Genomic DNA, 16,717 nt, shown 5'->3' with positions numbered 1-16,717 from the left:
ATAAGCTGGGGGGAGGGGGCTGGGCCTCTGGAGCAGAGGAATGTGGGGGGCGGGGTGTGGGGGAGCAGAGGAATGTGTGGGGTGGGGCGGGGTGGGCGGGGGGCTTGGGGGCTCGGTCAGCAGGTGCCCGGATGGGCTGACGGCTGGTGCTCGGACCATATAAGCCCATGTGGAGGTCCCGCTGCGGCCGGTCTATTTAAAACCCGGCAGGTCTGCCGGCGACAGAAGCCAGCCGTCCCGCTGACAGGCTGATAGGGCCGGTGCCAGAGCCGGCCTGGGACGGGGGCTGGGACTGGGGGACAGGGTGGGGGGCCAGAGGCTGCCCCACAACACTCCCGAGGGCCACGCTCGTTCTCAAGGCCGCTCCCGGCTGCCCCTCCCAGCCCAGCGGCCTGCTCGGGACCCCGGGCTGCGGCCCGTGAGGGTGTTTATCTGTGACCCCAGGCCCCGCCCCGGTCCCCTGCCCCCTGGAAGGGCCCCACGGGAGGTCAGGCGGGGAGAGCAAACTGGCAGGCGTGAGTGATGGCCCCGGGGACAGGCGGCCGGGTGTGGGGACCGCTGCTCCCCTCTGGGGGTTAAAATACAGCTCCCCGGCCGGTGTCACTCAGGAGGTGTCAGGGTTCGAGTCCCGGTCAGGACACAGGCCTGGGGTGTGGGCTCCATTCCCGGGCTGGGGCACGCAGGAGGCAGCGGGTCTGTGGTGCTCTCTCGTCATGGATGTGTCTGTCTCTCTCCCTTTCCCGCCCTCCCAGGAATCAGTAAGCATCTGTTTGCAAATAATAACAATTAAATGAAGCTGTGATCTGCTGAGCCTGCTGGGCCCTGCTGAGACCCAGGGCCGGGCCGGGACTCCTGTCTGCTGGCCGCCGGTCAGGGGGGACGGGGCCCTGCCCCAGCCCTGGCCCCAGGGTCCCCTGTTGACTCCCGCTGTCTGCTGGCCGCTGGTCATGGGGGACGAGGCCCTACCCGCAGCCCTGGCCCCGCGGCCCCCAGCTGCTTTTTAATACATTTTTATTGAATGTCCAGGAGCTGGTTTGGCCCAGGACCTCCATGCGCCCAGGGGCCTCAGCGCTGGGGACGGAATGGGGAGAGTGTGTGTGAGGGGGGCTGGCAGGTCTGCCCCCAGAATCACGACGGAGGACGATAGGACAGAACCCACCTTCATGTGAGGAAGACGATGATGGGCCCCTCCCCCCCCAGGCAAAACAATCCAAACGCACCCCTCCCCCCATACCACACACACACACACACACACACAACCCCACACACATACACACACACACACACCACACACCACACACACATATGTGCACACCACACACACACACATCACACACACACAACCCCACACACACACACACACACCACACACCACACACACACACACACACCATAAACACACACCCCCCACACACACACACACACACACCCGTGCAGATGCCCCGTAGAAGGCGCCGGGCTGCGGCTCCCAGTCACAGACACCAGAGTGAGTTTATTGGTTGTTCCTGAGCTCAGAGGGGCAGAGGCGGGCGAGGCGGCGGGAGGGCAGGGACTGCACAGGGACCAGTGAGGGGCCCGGGGCGGGGAGGGCGGTGCTGGGGGGGACGGATTCGGGGGGACCTTGGGGGGCCTGGCCCCGTAGCAGCCGGAGCCCGAGGCTCCTCGGGGACAGGACCCACAGGCGGAGGGCGGCCGGCCCCGGCGCGGCTGTGCCCGCGGTGGGAGCCTGGCACCGCCCGGGGCTGCCTGAGAGAGAAGGAGCCGCCAGAACCCAGGCCCAGAGGCAGAAAGGGTGTGGACAGCGGGAGGCGAGGGCGCAGCTGTGGACAGACGGACGGACGCAGGCCTGGCGCGAGGGAGGCGGGACTTCAGCTGCCGCTCACATCACACCTGCGGGACAGACCTGTCAGCGAGGGAGGGTGCTGGGGGGAGGGGTGTGCACAGGAAGGCACACCCTCACCCTCACCCACACCCCCATACCCATACCTCAGGCCCCTCACCCACCCACACCTGCCCCCAGATCCCCACTCACATACCCACACCCCACATCAGCACCCTCACCCACACCCAGACAGGCCCAGCCCCTCGTCTGTGGGACTGGAGGGAGCAGAGCTCTCAGGGATAAGGGGGTGCAGCCAACTGGGCCTCTGCCGGGGCTTGTGGTTGGGGCACCCCAGCCTGACAGCAGGACCAAGGCATTCTGGGTACTCGGACTGGGCGACTGCAGGCCAGTTAGTGTGTGCGGGGCCGGGGCGGGCGAGGGGCGGGCGAGGGGCGGGCACAGGGCAGGCCAGGGGTGTGGGGCGCCCCCTCCGTCGCCCTCACCTCGGCATCCATGGTGGAGCCCCCTCTCTTCACCCACGAGGTCCGACTGGTGGCCGCCACCTCCTTCTTCGCCTCCTGCTTGGGGCATCGGCGAGGGGAGAGGGACTGAGGGCCTGCAGGGGGGCTCGGGGCCCCGCCCTTCCCCGTCCAGCGGCCCCTCTCTCTGCGTCCCCCCTCCCCACCCACAGGCCTCTGCCCAGCCCCAGCACCCACCCCTGGAACCCCCTTCACGCCTGGCCCCCGGCCCGCGGTCAGGGGCCGGGCTGGGCCGTACCGGGGGGTCCGGGTCCCCCGACTCCTGAGTCCGGCTGATCCACAGGTTGAGCCGAGAGGTCACCACCCCCGAGAGCTTCAGGTTGTCCTGAAAGAGGGGCTCCGTCGGGGGGGGCCAGGCCAGAGCCCCCCAAACCCCCAGCAGCACCCCATAGACCTGAGGGTCACTGACACCCCCCCTCTCCACCTCCCTCCCCCCGGGAGCTGCAGGCACCGGGCTCAGGCCCCAAACGGTGACTCAGGTCAACAGCAGCTTCGGCCAAACTGGACACACGCACCCGGCCGGTTGGCTCCGGGGTGGAGCGTCCACCTTTGAGCCAGGAGGTCAGGGTTCGATTCCCATCGGGGCCCAGGCCCGGGGGCGGCTTGGTCCCAGGGTGGGGGCGTGCGGGAGGCAGCGGTCCGCGATGCCCTCTCCTCCTGGATGTCTCTCCCTCTCCCTCCCCGAGACCCACAGGAACATCTCTGAGTGCGGCCCTCACCCTGCGGCTGGCGGGCTCTGCCCGGCCCGGCTCCCGGCCCCCCGGGGCCCCCGGCTCCTTCTCGAACAGGTGCCGCCGGCTGGCCACGCCCACGGGCGCCACGAAGACCTCCGTGCGGGCGGAGCCGGGGGCCTTGACGGACACGGAGCGCTGGGGAGAGAGAGAGCATGGCTGACCAGGCGGCGCCAGGGGGCCGGGCAGCCCACACCCTCCCCTCACCGTCCCCCTCACCGTCCCCCTCACCGTCCCCCTCACCGTCCCCCTCCTCCTCACTGTCCCCCTCCCCCTCACCGTCCCCCTCACCCTCATCGTCCCCCTCACGGTCCCCCTCTCCCTCACCATCCCCCTCACCGTCCCCCTCACCGTCCCCCTCCCCCTCCCCCTCCCCGTCCCCCTCACCGTCCCCCTCACCGTCCCCCTCATCGTCCCCCTCACCCTCACCGTCCCCCTCACCGTCCCCCTCACCGTCCCCCTCCCCCTCACCGTCCCCCTCCCCCTCACCGTCCCCCTCACCGTCCCCCTCACCGTCCCCCTCCCCCTCACCGTCCCCCTCACCGTCCCCCTCCCCCTCACCGTCCCCCTCCCCCTCACCGTCCCCCTCACCCTCACCGTCCCCCTCACCCTCATCGTCCCCCTCACCGTCCCCCTCACCGTCCCCCTCACCGTCCCCCTCACCGTCCCCCTCACCGTCCCCCTCCCCCTCACCGTCCCCCTCACCGTCTCCCTCACCCTCACCGTCCCCCTCACCATCCCCCTCCCCCTCACCATCCCCCTCACCGTCCCCCTCACCGTCCCCCTCTCCCTCACCGTCCCCCTCACCGTCCCCCTCACCCTCACCGTCCCCCTCACCGTCCCCCTCACCGTCCCCCTCCCCCTCACCGTCCCCCTCCCCCTCACCGTCCCCCTCACCGTCCCCCTCACGGTCCCCCTCCCCCTCACCGTCCCCCTCACCGTCCCCCTCCCCCTCACCGTCCCCCTCCCCCTCACCATCCCCCTCACCCTCACCGTCCCCCTCACCCTCATCGTCCCCCTCACCGTCCCCCTCACCGTCCCCCTCACCGTCCCCCTCACTGTCCCCCTCACCGTCTCCCTCACCCTCACCGTCCCCCTCACCATCCCCCTCACCCTCACCGTCCCCCTCACCATCCCCCTCCCCCTCACCATCCCCCTCACCGTCCCCCTCACCGTCCCCCTCTCCCTCACCGTCCCCCTCACCGTCCCCCTCACCCTCACCGTCCCCCTCACCGTTCCCCTCACCGTCCCCCTCACCGTCCCCCTCACCGTCCCCCTCACCCTCACCCTCCCCCTTTCCCTCAGGCCCCCCCAGCCCTGCCCGTCCTGCCCCGCCCCCCACCTGGATGGCCGTGTGGTATCGCTCCAGCTTCTCGCCTAACTTCACCGGGAGCCTCACGCTGGCACTGCCGGCAGAAGGACGGACGGGGTGAGCGACCAGGTGAGGCCCTGCCCCCTGCCCCCCGCAGACCGGGGGTGCACACCTCCCCTCCCCCGGCCCTCCCCACCCCCTGCCCCCCTCCTCCACTCCGGCCCAGTGACCCCCGAAACCCCCTTCGTCACATGCTCGTGTTCCCCGAGCTAGACGTGGCAGGCTCGTCACACTCAGCCTTCCGCGGGCCCCACCTCCCCCCACCCCCCAGGCAAGAGGCACCCCCACTTCCTGTCTGGAAATCTTGAGGTCCACTCGGAGTCGGCTGCTGCCCCAGACACAGCCCCCAGCCCCCGGGGCCGACGCCTCCCCCTTCCTGGGTATCCATCCAGCCTCCCGGCCACGCTGGGGTCCTGGGCGAGAGCGTGGCCCCCTGTGTGCCCCCCACCACGCGCCCTGTGGCTCGGCAAACAGGCTGACTGTGACCGTGACCCCAAGGAGAGCCAGGCCCTGACCTGCGGGTGAGGGTGGACTCCGCGTTGTTGATCCGGGGACTCATCTGGAAGGAGAGAGAGAGACACCGATGAGCGATGAGCGTGGGTGGCAGGGGGTGTCCCGGGAGGCCACAGCCCCCTCCAGGGCGGGGCCCCATCGCAGGCACCTCCTCCTCCCTCCTCCCACCTCCCACCTCCCACCCCCACGGCTCGGCTCTCCGCCAAGCCTCTGTGACGGTCCCCCCGTGTCCAGCAGACACCTGCCCCCGGCCGGCCAGCCTGGGGGAAGCCTCTCCTTGGGCCCCTGTAGGTGTTTGGGGGGTACCTGCCACCCCCTGCTGTCCTGTCTGCCTCCCCACCCCCACCCCCATTGCTCATGAGCCCCGGGGGGGCCTCCAGCTTTCTTCCTGCAGTTCCCAATTTCACCCCCAGGTGGGGCTGCTACTGTGTGTCCATACATATCCACCTTACAATGCCCCAACCCAGCGGTGGGCAAACTCATCCGTCCACAGAGCCAAACGCCAACAGCACAACGATGGACACGTCTCTGGAGAGCCACGTTTTTTAAACTTAAACTCCTTCTGATGCCACGTCTCCCACACAGACTCGCCCAGGCCCTGGTCTTTTGTGGAAGAGCCGCCCTCCAGGGGCCCGAGAGCCGCGGTTTGCCTGCCCTCCTGTAACTCCACCTCCTCTGCAGGGGCGGGGGGGGGGGCCCAGGGGAACCCCAGGCCCGCTCTGTCCTCCTGGTGTCGGACCCAGGACCTTGGCTGGTGACAGAGGCTGGTGCCCCGGCCGGGCCCACATGGATGGGCCAGCGGGTGCCGCCCGAGGCTCACCCGGAAGGAGATGGTCCGGGGGCTGGACCTGCGGAGGGAGCTGCTGTAGGTGGTCCCGGCGGGCGAGAAGGCGTCATCCTCCTCCTCCCCCTCCTCCTCCTTCTTGCTGGGAATCTTCACCTGGACGAGGGGGCTCGTCACACAGGCTGGTCACCCCCAGCTGCCCTCCCCTGCAGGCTGATCACCCCCAACTGCCCTCCCCCTTGCAGGCTGATCACCCCCAACTGCCCTCCCCTGCAGGCTGATCACCCCCAACTGCCCCCCCCCCTTGCAGGCTGATCACACCCAACTGCCCTCCCCTGCAGAGCTGATCACCCCCATTGCCCTGCCCTGCAGGCTGATCGCCCCCATTGCCCTCCCCTGCAGGCTGATCACCCCATTGCCCTCCCCTGCAGGCTGATCACCCCCAACTGCCCCCCCCTGCAGGCTGATCGCCCCCATTGCCCTCCCCTGCAGGCCCGTCACCTCCGGCTGCCCTCCCCTGCAGGGCTGATTGCCCCCATTGCCCTCCCCTGCAGACCTTATCGCCCCCAACTGCCCTCCCTGGCCACCACGGGCCCAAGCCCCGGCCGCCCCAACAGGGGGCAGCCCAGAGCCCAGCCCATCCAGGGAACTGCGGGAGGAAGGGGGGGGCCTCGGGGGAGGTCCTGGTCTGCCTCTGCTATGGGGATGGGAGACACGGCTCCCTGGAGCCCGGCCGCCAGGCACAGCTGCTGGGGGACTTCCGGGGGGGGGGAACCCCGAAATCCAGGGCCTGGGTGAGGGAGGATTCGCTCCCGTGACCCAGCGGATGCCCCTGCCCTGGGGTCCCCCTGTTCTGATGGTGACGGGGAGCAGGGAGAGAGAGAGAGGACACGGCCCCAGCCAGCCTGAAGCTGGGGGACGGGAGACGGCCAGGGGGCCACGGCACCGGGGTAGGACTGGGGTGGGGCTTCTGCCCACCTGGAGGGTGATGGGCGGGAGGCGGGAGGCCACGGTGCGAGGGGTGCACACCCCCGGCTCTGCGGAGGGCAGGCGGCCGAGGACCCTGGCTCTCTGGCTCTCCCCGGCCACCGGCTGCTTTTCCTGGGCCTTCTCCTTAGGCTGAGGCTGCTCCTCTGGCGGAGGCTCATCCCCAGGCTGAGGCTTCTCCTTGTGCCGAAGCCGATCCTCGGGCTGAGGCTTCTCCTCGGGCTTCAGCTCATCCTCCGGCTGAGGTTTCTCCTTGGGGCGAGGCCGATCCTGATGCTGAGGCTTCTCCTTGGGCTGCAGCTGCTCCTTGGGGTGAGGCTTCTCCTTGGGCCGAGGCTGCTCCCCAGGCTGAGGCTGCTCCTCCTTCTTCTTGGGCGGAGGCTTCTCCCGGGCCTGGGGCTGCTCCCCGGCCTGGGGCTGCTCCATGGTCCTCCTGGGGACCCTCGTTGTCTCGGAGACCCTCGCCCTCTCGAAGATCTGTGCTTTCTCCGACACCCGTCCCCTCTCCGCACCCGCCGCCTTGCCCGGGGGGGCCTGCTGCTTCTCGGGGGGCCCCCCGCTGGCCGGCCTCGGCCCTCTCTCCCAGGCGTCCGTCTTCGCCAGCACCAACCTCCGCTCGGGGACGGGGGTCTCCTCGGGGCCCGGCCTCAACTCCGGGGGCTTCTCCGGGCGGGGGGGCTGCTTCTCCGGGCTGGGGGGCTGCTTCTCTGCGGCCGGGGGCTTCTCCGGGCCGGGGGGCTGCTTCTCTGTGGCCGGGGGCTTCTCCGGGCCGGGGGGCTGCTTCTCTGCGGCCGGGGGCTTCTCCGGGACCCCCCTCCGCCTGGCCCCGGGCTCTCGGGGGGCCACGCCCTCCTCCGCCGGGGCCCGCGGTGCCTGCTGCTCCCGGCTCAGTCTGCGGGGCGCGGGGGTGAGGGACGGCCCCGGGCTGTCCCCTGCGCCCTCCTGGGCCTCCAGCCGCTCGCCGAGGGGGGCCTGGGCGGCCTCCGCCCCCTGCCGCCGCTGCCTCCGCTCTCGCCGCGTCCTGAGGATGGCCTGCACCTCCTCGGCCTCATCCTCGGGGGCCGCGGGCGGGGGTGCGGGCACCTCGGCCTCCTCCACGCTGGGCAGCCTGGGCCAGAAGATGGGGGGAGGGAGGGTCAGCGGGCGTGGACACCCCACACCCCACCGTCACTCAGATGAGGGTCACATCCGGGGCGTCCGACATGGCCTTCCTACAAGTCACCCCATCCGGCCAGCATGGCTCAGTGGTGAGCATCAGCCTTGGAACCAGGAGGTCAGGGTTCGGTTCCCAGTCAGGGAACAGGCCCGTGTTGGGGGCTCCATCCCCACTAGGGGGCGTGCAGGAGGCAGCCGATCCATGATTCTCTCTCATCCTGGATGTTTTTCTCTCTCTCTCCCTTCCTTCTCTGAAATCAATAAAAATTTTTAAAAAATAGGGGGACATTGGGGACACCCTGGGCCCCAGTCTTCCTGGCCCTCACACCCCAAAACTGGCTGGCCAGACCAGCCTCCCCTTAGAAGGGGATTGGAGCCAAGACAGGTGTGGCTCCGTGGATAGAGCATCGGCCTGCAGACTGAAAGGTCCCGGGTTCGATTCCGGTCAGGGGCATGGACCTTGGTTGCGGGCACATCCCCGGTGGGGGGCGTGCAGGAGGCAGCTGGTCGATGTTTCTCTCTCATCGACGTTTCTAGCCCTCTATCTCTCTCCCTTCCTCTCTGTAAAAAATCAATAAGATATATATATATTTTTTTTAAAAGAAGGGGATTGGAGAGCCCGAGGCTGGGGGCGCAGGCTGGGTCAGTGGGGGCCGCACAGGCACAGAGCCTGGCAGAGTGGACGGAAGCCCCCGCCCTGCCCCTCCGGGGGGTCGCCCTCCCGGTGGACGCTCTGCCGCCGTGTGTGTCCGTCCACCTGGGAATGGGTGCCGGTCTTGGGGGGGAATGTAGGACGGAGGGGGTCCTGTCCGGTGGGGACCGAGGGGGACCAGACCTGCCTCTTCGCGCCCCGAGCCGCCCCCTGAGACCTCTCCCGGCGGAGGAGGCGCCGCAGGGCCCGGCGCACCCGCCGCCTACGCACCCGCCGCCCACGCACCTGTCGGAGGCCGGCCGCCCGCCGTGGGGGGTGGGCGGGGCGGGCGGGGCGGACCGGGCCGCCTGCTCGTCCTCGGACGCGGAGCTGAAGTTCCGGTGGCGGCGCCGGCGCTCCCGCCGCTGCTCCTCCTCGTCCTCCAGGCTCCGCTGCTGGGCCAGGCTGCGGGCGGGGAGAGGGGGCGGTCAGCGAGGCCTCCCCGGGGCGCCCTCTACGGTGGCCACGGGCGCTGCGCCCACGTGCAGTCTGTGCAGATAACACACTGAGTGTGGGGAACGGCCAGTGTCGCTCAGTGGTGAGCGTCAGCCTATGACCCAGGAGGTCAGGGTTCGATTCCCGGTCAGGGGCACACGCCCGGGCTGTGGGCTCCATCCCCAGTGGGGGGGGGGGGGGGGGCGGGGAGGGCGTGGCAGGACGCAGCCGGTCCAGGATGCTCTCTCATCCTGGATGTTTCTCTCTCTCTCTCTCTCTCTTCCTCACGGAAATCAATTAAAATGCATTTTAAATGAAATTTACTATATAAAAAGAGCACAGCTGATCAAAAGGAACAGAAGCTCCGTCCCAGGACAGAATCTCCAAGCCAAACGCCAGGAAAGGGTGCTGGGCGGGCTGGCCCACCCCCAGAGGGGGGCGCCCCCTCCCCGGAGCCCACAGCGGCAGCCGGGGGGCACCCTGAGAGCCTGGGGCTCCCCGCCCAGGACAGGCGGGGCCGAGGGCGGGCAGCAGCCGGGAGAGCCGGTTTGGGGAAACCCAGTGGCCAGCCCACTGACCTCCGAGCTCCAGGCCCGGCCCAGGGAGGGGCCCGGGTTCCCAGCATCGGGGGCCCAGCCACGCTCACCGGCGCCGGCCACTCCTTCCCCTGACACCCCTTCCTCGCTCCCCCTTCATTCGGGGCCACGCACCCCGCTTGGCTGCCTTGTAGGGATGTGATCCCAGCTGCTCTGGGTAAAGGAGGGGCCGGTGTGGCTCAGGGGTTGAGCCTCGACCTATGACCCAGGAGGTTGGGGTTTGATTCCCGGTCGGGGCACAGGCCCGGGTTGCAGGCTCCATCCCCAGTGGGGGGCGTGCAGGAGGCAGCCGGTCCATGATCCTCTCTCACCATGGATGTTTCTATCTCCCGCTCCCTCTCCCTCTCAGAATGAATAAAAGCATGTTTTAAAGGAGGAACAGACAGCCGCTGGCTAAGTGACCTTGGGCCAGTCCTCAGCCCCTGAGGGTTGCACACCATAAGGGTCCCCCATGGGGGTCCCCAAGGCCCCTCCTGGCCGGGGGGCTCTGGGGACAGGTGTCGGGGAGCCCGGGGGCGGCCCCTGGGGGGGAGGGTGCAGGGGGGGAGACCTGAGGGGGGTGGGCAGGACAATGATTAACCAGGCACTGCTGGGCCGGAGTTCTCAGATCCACCTTCACCCCCCGCAGCCGGCCCGGCCCAGCCTCGCCCACGACGGGCGGCCAGGAGGAGAGGCCAAGGCTGCTGACCAGGCACCCCGCCCGCGGCTGGCCACGGCCCCCTCACCGGGCCGGAGTGTCCGAGTTCCACCCTGTGTGGGGAGCGGCAGGAGGGCCCCCCGCTCCCCGCTCCCCGCTCCCCGCTCCCCACAGGGGCCACACACCTCCCAGCCTCCTCCCGGCTCCTCCCAGTTCCCAGCTGAGTGCCTCAGGGCCCACTCCGCACCCCACCCCTGCCCCCCACCAGCTGCAGAGGCTTGTTCCCCAGCAGGATAGCAGCTGGGAGCCGTGGCAGCTGCCCCCGGTGGTGCTCCGAGGGCCGAGGCTGGCGGGGCTGGCAGGGGTGGGGGGCGGAGTGGGCCCTGAGTGGGGCTGGCAGGGGGCAGGGGGCAGGGGGCCCGTCCAGGATGCCTCCGCAGCCGCCCTGGGCCCCGTGGGGATGGGCCCGCCCCTGTGCCAGCCGGACGGCTCCCTCTGAGCGGGACAAGCTCAGCCGACCGACCGACCCCGTGCCCGGGGAGGGCGCAGCGCCCACCATGGACACACACACACACACACACACACCCCGGCAGGCGCCTGGGAGGCGGGTCTGGTTTGGCGTTCTAACTCGGCAAAGCACGGTCCACACGCAGACGGAAACGCCACGTCCCCGGCTCAGCACCCGCACAGACACCTGCTCCCTCCACAGGCTACAGACACGCTTGCACACACATGTGAGCACGTCTCTGCAGGCACAGATAGGCCTGCTCCACATGCCATAAGCATGTCTGCACTGTGTGAGAGCATGCACCTGGAAGCACAGACACACCCACTCCACGGGCCACAAACGCGCCTGCACACGTGTGTGAGCACCCAGGCAGAGGCACGAGTATCCCCACTCCACAGGCCAGACACGCCTGCACACGTGTGTGAGCACCCATGCAGAGGCACGAGTATCCCCACTCCACAGGCCAGACACGCCTGCACACGTGTGTGAGCACCCAGGCAGAGGCATGGAGATGCCCTCTTCACATGCCACAGACAGGCCTGCACACGTGTGTGGGCGCCCCTGCAGGGCACAGGTCTGCCCACGGGGAGGGCGGGACACACCCGCGCGCGGCCCAGGCAGGGTGACCCACAGGCAGAGTCCAAGGCCATGCGGCCGCCCCGCCCGCATACCTCCCCTGGGGTGTGGCCGCCTCTGACAGCCGGCGGCTCCCCCCAGCCGGCTCCTGCCTTCCCGGCCTCGCTGCCCACGGGCTGCCTGCGCAGGTGTGTCCCCCGGCTCCGCCCAGTGAGGGGCTGGGGGAGGCAGAGCCCGAGACCCCAGATCTCCGTAGCCCCGCCCCCAAGAGGAGGGGGAGGGGATGGGGAGCCGGGCGGCTCAATGGGAAAGGCCTGGGAGGCACACACAGCTGTTAGCACCCCGGCCCTCCGGCCGGTTAGAGCCCGGGTCGGGAGGAGGGGCCTGGGTCCGAGGCACTCTGCTGGGGGGAAGGAGGGGTAGGGGCACCGGCGCACTGGTGGGTGGGGTGGGGGGCCGACGGTGGGCAGGGCAGCTCCGAGAGGGGTCCCCCCAGCAGGGGTGCTGCCTCAGGAGCCAGCCCCACTTCTCTGCGCCTCTGAGGGCTCCCCTCCCAAAGGAAGCTGAGAACAGAGAGGGACTGAGTCTGCCCGGAGGCGGCCCAGCCCCGAAGCTCCCAGAATGCCGTGCTCAGACCGGGAACTCCTCAGCCCTGGGGATGGCTCCCATGTCCCTCTCCCTCCCGCCCCCTCCCCCTGCCCGGGACAGTCCACCATCCGCCCAACCCCAGCGGTGAGGGTGAGGCGGACTGCGCTCCGGGCCCCAGGCTGAGCCACTCCAGGCCCCCAGAGCTGGGAGGTGCGGTGGAGGGGGGTCCCCAGGCCAGGGACCAGCCCCGCCAAACCCCCAGTGTGGCCTCAGCCCCCAAGGGGAGCACAGGAGGCCGAGGGAGAGCGGAACCCCACCCTGTCCCGAGGGTTCCCCAGCAGTGTGGCCCCAGTTCTGCTCCCGGAGGAGCCTTGGGGGGCCAGGCCGACCTTGGGGGGCCCCGCGCCCGCACCCCGCACCCCGCGCCCCGCGCCCCCCTTTCCGGCCCCGCGCCCCCCGCCCCGCGCCTCCCTTTCCGGCCCCGGCCCCGCGCCCCCCCGCCCCGCGCCCTCCTTTCCAGCCCCGCGCCCCGGCCCCGGCCCCGCGCCCCGCGCCCCCGCCCGCTACCCCAGCCCAGCCCCGCGCCCCGCGCCCGGCCCCGGCCCCGGCCGCTCACCTGGACAGCGCCGACCAGTCCTTCCTGCCCGACATCCCGCCGCTGCCGCCGGCTCCCGGCCGCTCACCTGCGCGCTCCCCGGCCGGTCCGGTCGCCGGTCCCCGGTCCCTGATTCGCCGCCGGGAGCGCCCCGGGGGGTGGCTCCCCGCAGGTCCCGCCCGGTCCCGCCCCGGCTCCGCTGGACCCGCCGCCGGAGGAGGAGGCGGCGCGGGGCCAGTGCGGGCGGCGGGGGCCGCTTCCTGCCCGGAACCAGTCGGACCAGCTCGGGGCGGGGCGCTCCGCGCAGGTGCCGGGGCGGCCGGGGCGCCGGGCGGGGCGGGCCCGCGGGGCCGGGTCAGACTCCGCCGAGGGGACCCCTGGGCGGGACCGGGGGGTTGGGGGAACCCCCGGGGTCTCCAGGGTCTGGGGGGAACCCCGGGGTCTGCGGGGCTGGGGGGTGGAACCCCCAGGGTCGCGGGGGGCGGGGAGGAACCCCGGGGTCTGGGGGGTGGGGGTGGAACCCCCAGGGTCGCGGGGGGCGGGGAGGAACCCCGGGGTCTGGGGGGTGGGGGGGAACCCCCCGGGGTCTGGGGGGAACACCCCTGGTCTTGGGGGGCCGGGAGGAACCCCCGGGGTCTCTGGGGGTTGGGGGGCCTGGGGGGAACCCCCGGGGGCGGGGGGGGGGGCTGGGGTGCCCAGGGCACAGACCCGAGGTGGGGGCTCTGTCCCGGCGCCGGCGCCGGGGCTGGACTTTGGCGGAGGCGCGGGTGTGGGAGGCCCGGCTTCCCCCCCCCGGAGGGAGCGCACCCGGGAGCTGGGCCTAGATCTGGGGCCACCTGAGGCCACTCACACCCGGCTCCACCCGGCCCCCCGCCTGCCCGCTGGGCCCGGGTGCGGCTGCTCCTGCCCGCACCGGCCTCTCAGGGGGAACAGCGTCCTCCCTGGGACCAGGGCTGCGAGGCCGGTCACCTGGCCAGCGAGGAGCCAGGCACAGCCCCGGGGTCCCCCCCCTGAGAGGCCCCCCATGAGCAGGGGCCAGGAGAGGCCTGAGCATCTGCTGCCTCCAGGGGAGGAGAGGAAGGAGAGGGAAGAGGACCCGCCCGGGGCCCCTCCGTGAGGCCCGGGGACAGGCCGTACCCAGCAGGCGGTTAGGGCCGTGGTGGGCAAGCTCCTGAGTCAGCAGAGCCCGATACCAGCAGCACAGCGGCTGGCATTTCTTCGGAGAGCCAGTGTTTAAACGTAAACTCCTTCTCACGCCAGGGGTTGAGCATCGACCTCTGAACCAGGAGGTCGAGGTGGGATTGGAGGTCAGGGCCATGGTGGGGAGAGGCCTCCGAACGGGGACATTCCCGGTGACGTGCTCCCCGTGTTAACCAGACCACGCTCACTTCCTGGGGGAGCCCGCGGAGACTCCGGTCACAGGAAGTCCCTGGACTTCCCAGCCCGCAGCCCCAAGGGGTCACTCCCTGCCCCCAGGACGGACCACAGGCTCTGGAACTCCCGGCTGCTCCTTCCCCGAGGCGGCCGCTGGGGGTGCGGGGATCCCCGGCCCCAACCAGCTGGGGTGGGAGTCACATGGGACAGCCAGGAGCCCTCCCCCCACACACAGACAGACCCATGCACACACACACACACATTCACACAGATACACACACTCACACACACACACAGAGGCACACACCCACACACACTCACACACACACACACACACACTCACACACACACTCACACACACACACTCACACACACACACCACACACTCACACACACACACACACACACACACACACACTCACACACACACTCACACACACACACACACACACACACTCACACCTCCCGGGGCTCCCAGCTGGGAACACCTGCCCTGGCCCCCAGGTGAGGCCCAACTTCTCCCCGGAACCCGGAGCACAGAGCCGGGGGGGAGTGGAGGGGGGAGTGTCAGGGCTGGGCCAGGACCTGCCCCAGCCCCGGCCCCGGCCCCGGCCCCGGGCCTCGGCCTCTGGCTGGGACCGAGCTCCGCCCACACCCAGTGCCTCCGGGGCCTGCATCTTTGTCCCGGTTTGGGTCTGGGACCTTGTCTTTTGGTTTTTGTTGTTGTTGTTTTTTTTTTCTTAAATATATTTTATTGATGTTTTACAGAGAGGGAGGGAGAGGGAGAGAGCGAGAAACATCGATGAGAGAGAAACACCCATCAGCTGCCTCCTGCACGCCTCCACCTGGGGATGTGCCTGCAATCAAGGTCCAGGCCCTTGACCAGAACCGAACCCGGGACCCTTCAGTCCGCAGGCCGGCGCTCTATCCACTGAGCCACACCGGTTTTGGCTGCGATTGTGTTGGGGTATATATATATATATACATATATTACTGACATCAGAGAGGAAGGGGGAGGGAGAGTGAGAGGAACATCCGTGATGAGAGAGCATCATGGACCGGCTGCCTCCTGCACACCCCCTATGGGGGATGGAGCCCGCACCCCGGGCGTGTGCCCTGACGGGGAATCGAACCCTGACCTCCTGGCTCCTTGGTCGGCGCTCCGCCCCGGAGCTGCAGCAGCCGGGCCGGGCTGGGTCTGTGACCTCCAGGAGCCGCTGTCCCTCTGGACCAGCCGGCCTTGCCTGCAGCGCTGGACCCGCCGCTCGGCCCAGGCCCAGGGGACCCCAGGCCGGCTCAGGAGGGCGGTGTGGGAGCCAGGGCCTGGCCCTCACATCCGTCAGCCGGCTGCGGGGCCGGGGCCGGCGGGAGAGCCCGGCTGGGCCTGGAGAGGCTGCCGTCCGTCTGTCCACCCGGGTCCCGGCCGCCCGGCTGGGCTCGGCAGCTGCTCACCCACCCGGAGCGAAGCTGCCCCGCCCCCCGCTGTCCAGCCGGAGTCTGCGGGGAGTCCGACAGGCTGCGCGGGGGGCCACTGGGGCTAATGTTTAACCGGCTCCCTCCCCGTCCGGCACTTTAGCCCCGGCCGCCCTGGGCGGGGGGCAGGAGGGGGGCGGACACTGGGAGACGGGGCCAGACGGACGGTGCTCACACCTGGCTCCCCCGGCTGAGGATGGGGCAGTGTGAGGGGGGCTGCCGCTTGCAGGCAGGGCCGTGGCGGGGGCACCAGGCCCGGCGCCGGCTGCTCCCGGCCGCTCTGTGCCTGGCTTTGCCGTGGACGCCCCGTGGTCCACGCAGGGGCCACGGGAGCCGGCTGGGCTGGCCCCGCGGGGAAGCAGGAGGCACGGTGGCATTCCCGAAACGGCCCGGGCCCTGGGCGTGGGCCGCCAGCCACACCCCCTGCGCCCACGGGCTCTGCACCGGGTGTTTGTTTTGAGTCAGGCCGGGCGGTCTCCCATTTTGTAGGGCAGGGCGGGCGCCCCAATCCGTGGCGGGGGCCCCCATCCCCGGGTGACGGGGCGAGGGGGGCAGCGCTGAGATTTGGCTCTGGGACTTGGTGCCCAGAAAGCAGGAGGCGGGGCTGGGGACCCCGGCCGGCGGGGAGAGCCGGGGGGCAGGGGAGAGGGCTGCCTGGGCCCGGGGCCCCGCCCGGCTCCTCCGTGGCTCGGAGGGAACGCCCAGGGGTGCGTGGGTGGGTGGGCGGGTGGCACGGGGCAGGCGGGACAGGTAAGGTAGGAATTGCGCCTGCATTGGTGCCCGCTGAGTGTTTGTGTGTCTGGCGTGTCCTCATGGGGGTAGTTTTCCACTGGCGTTTAGAGAGAGAGCAGAGAGGGCAGGGGAGACACGAGAGAGGGAAACCTCGATGGGAGAGAAACTGGGGAGGTTGCCTCCCCTGCGTCCCCCGACGGGGGCTGGGGGGGGTCAAGCCTGCAACCAAGGTGCGTGCTCTTGACTGGAATCGAACCCGGGACCCTTCTGTCCCCAGGCCCGCCACACTCCACCCACTGAGCCACACGGGCCAGGGCCCACTGAGCTGTGGTAGCAGGAACCGGGGGACGCCACGCCCCTTCTGCCCCCATCTCCCCCCCACACATCCGGGCGCCAGACCCTGCCCTGGGAAGAGCTGGCGCTGCCCTTTGCCCTGGCTGCTGGCGTTTATGGCAGACAATTCGCCGGGGCAGGGGGCAGGGGGCAGAGGGCAGGACGGGGACGGGCGGGCGGGGGGGTCGAAGGGGGGCCCTCCTCTGCTGGGTCAGAAAGCCAGCCCCCCACACCCCCGTAATGGGGACCAGACACCTCCTTGTGGCTCCCCTCAGC

General features: G+C 70.3%; 1 protein-coding gene across 1 annotated transcript; it reads right to left on the bottom strand.

Annotated features, from left to right (window-relative positions):
* Window positions 1–2,104: 2,104 nt before the first annotated feature.
* Window positions 2,105–12,642, bottom strand: LAD1 (ladinin 1). The gene is made up of 10 exons (XM_036443610.2): window positions 12,551–12,642; window positions 8,841–8,999; window positions 7,509–7,856; window positions 6,740–7,397; window positions 5,798–5,917; window positions 4,980–5,023; window positions 4,435–4,498; window positions 3,081–3,230; window positions 2,600–2,686; window positions 2,105–2,400 (listed from the first exon to the last, which is right to left on the bottom strand). Exons 1-10 carry the CDS (start codon window positions 12,583–12,585, stop codon window positions 2,233–2,235), a joined length of 1,833 nt encoding a protein of 610 aa, XP_036299503.1. The 5' UTR covers window positions 12,586–12,642; the 3' UTR covers window positions 2,105–2,232.
* Between the last annotated feature and the right edge of the window lie 4,075 nt (window positions 12,643–16,717).

Source organism: Pipistrellus kuhlii, unplaced genomic scaffold, assembly GCF_014108245.1.
Source record: "Pipistrellus kuhlii isolate mPipKuh1 unplaced genomic scaffold, mPipKuh1.p scaffold_m20_p_192, whole genome shotgun sequence".
Lineage (NCBI taxonomy): Eukaryota > Metazoa > Chordata > Mammalia > Chiroptera > Vespertilionidae > Pipistrellus > Pipistrellus kuhlii.
Note: the sequence above shows the minus strand (reverse complement) of the source record. Positions and strands in the feature narration are given on the sequence as shown.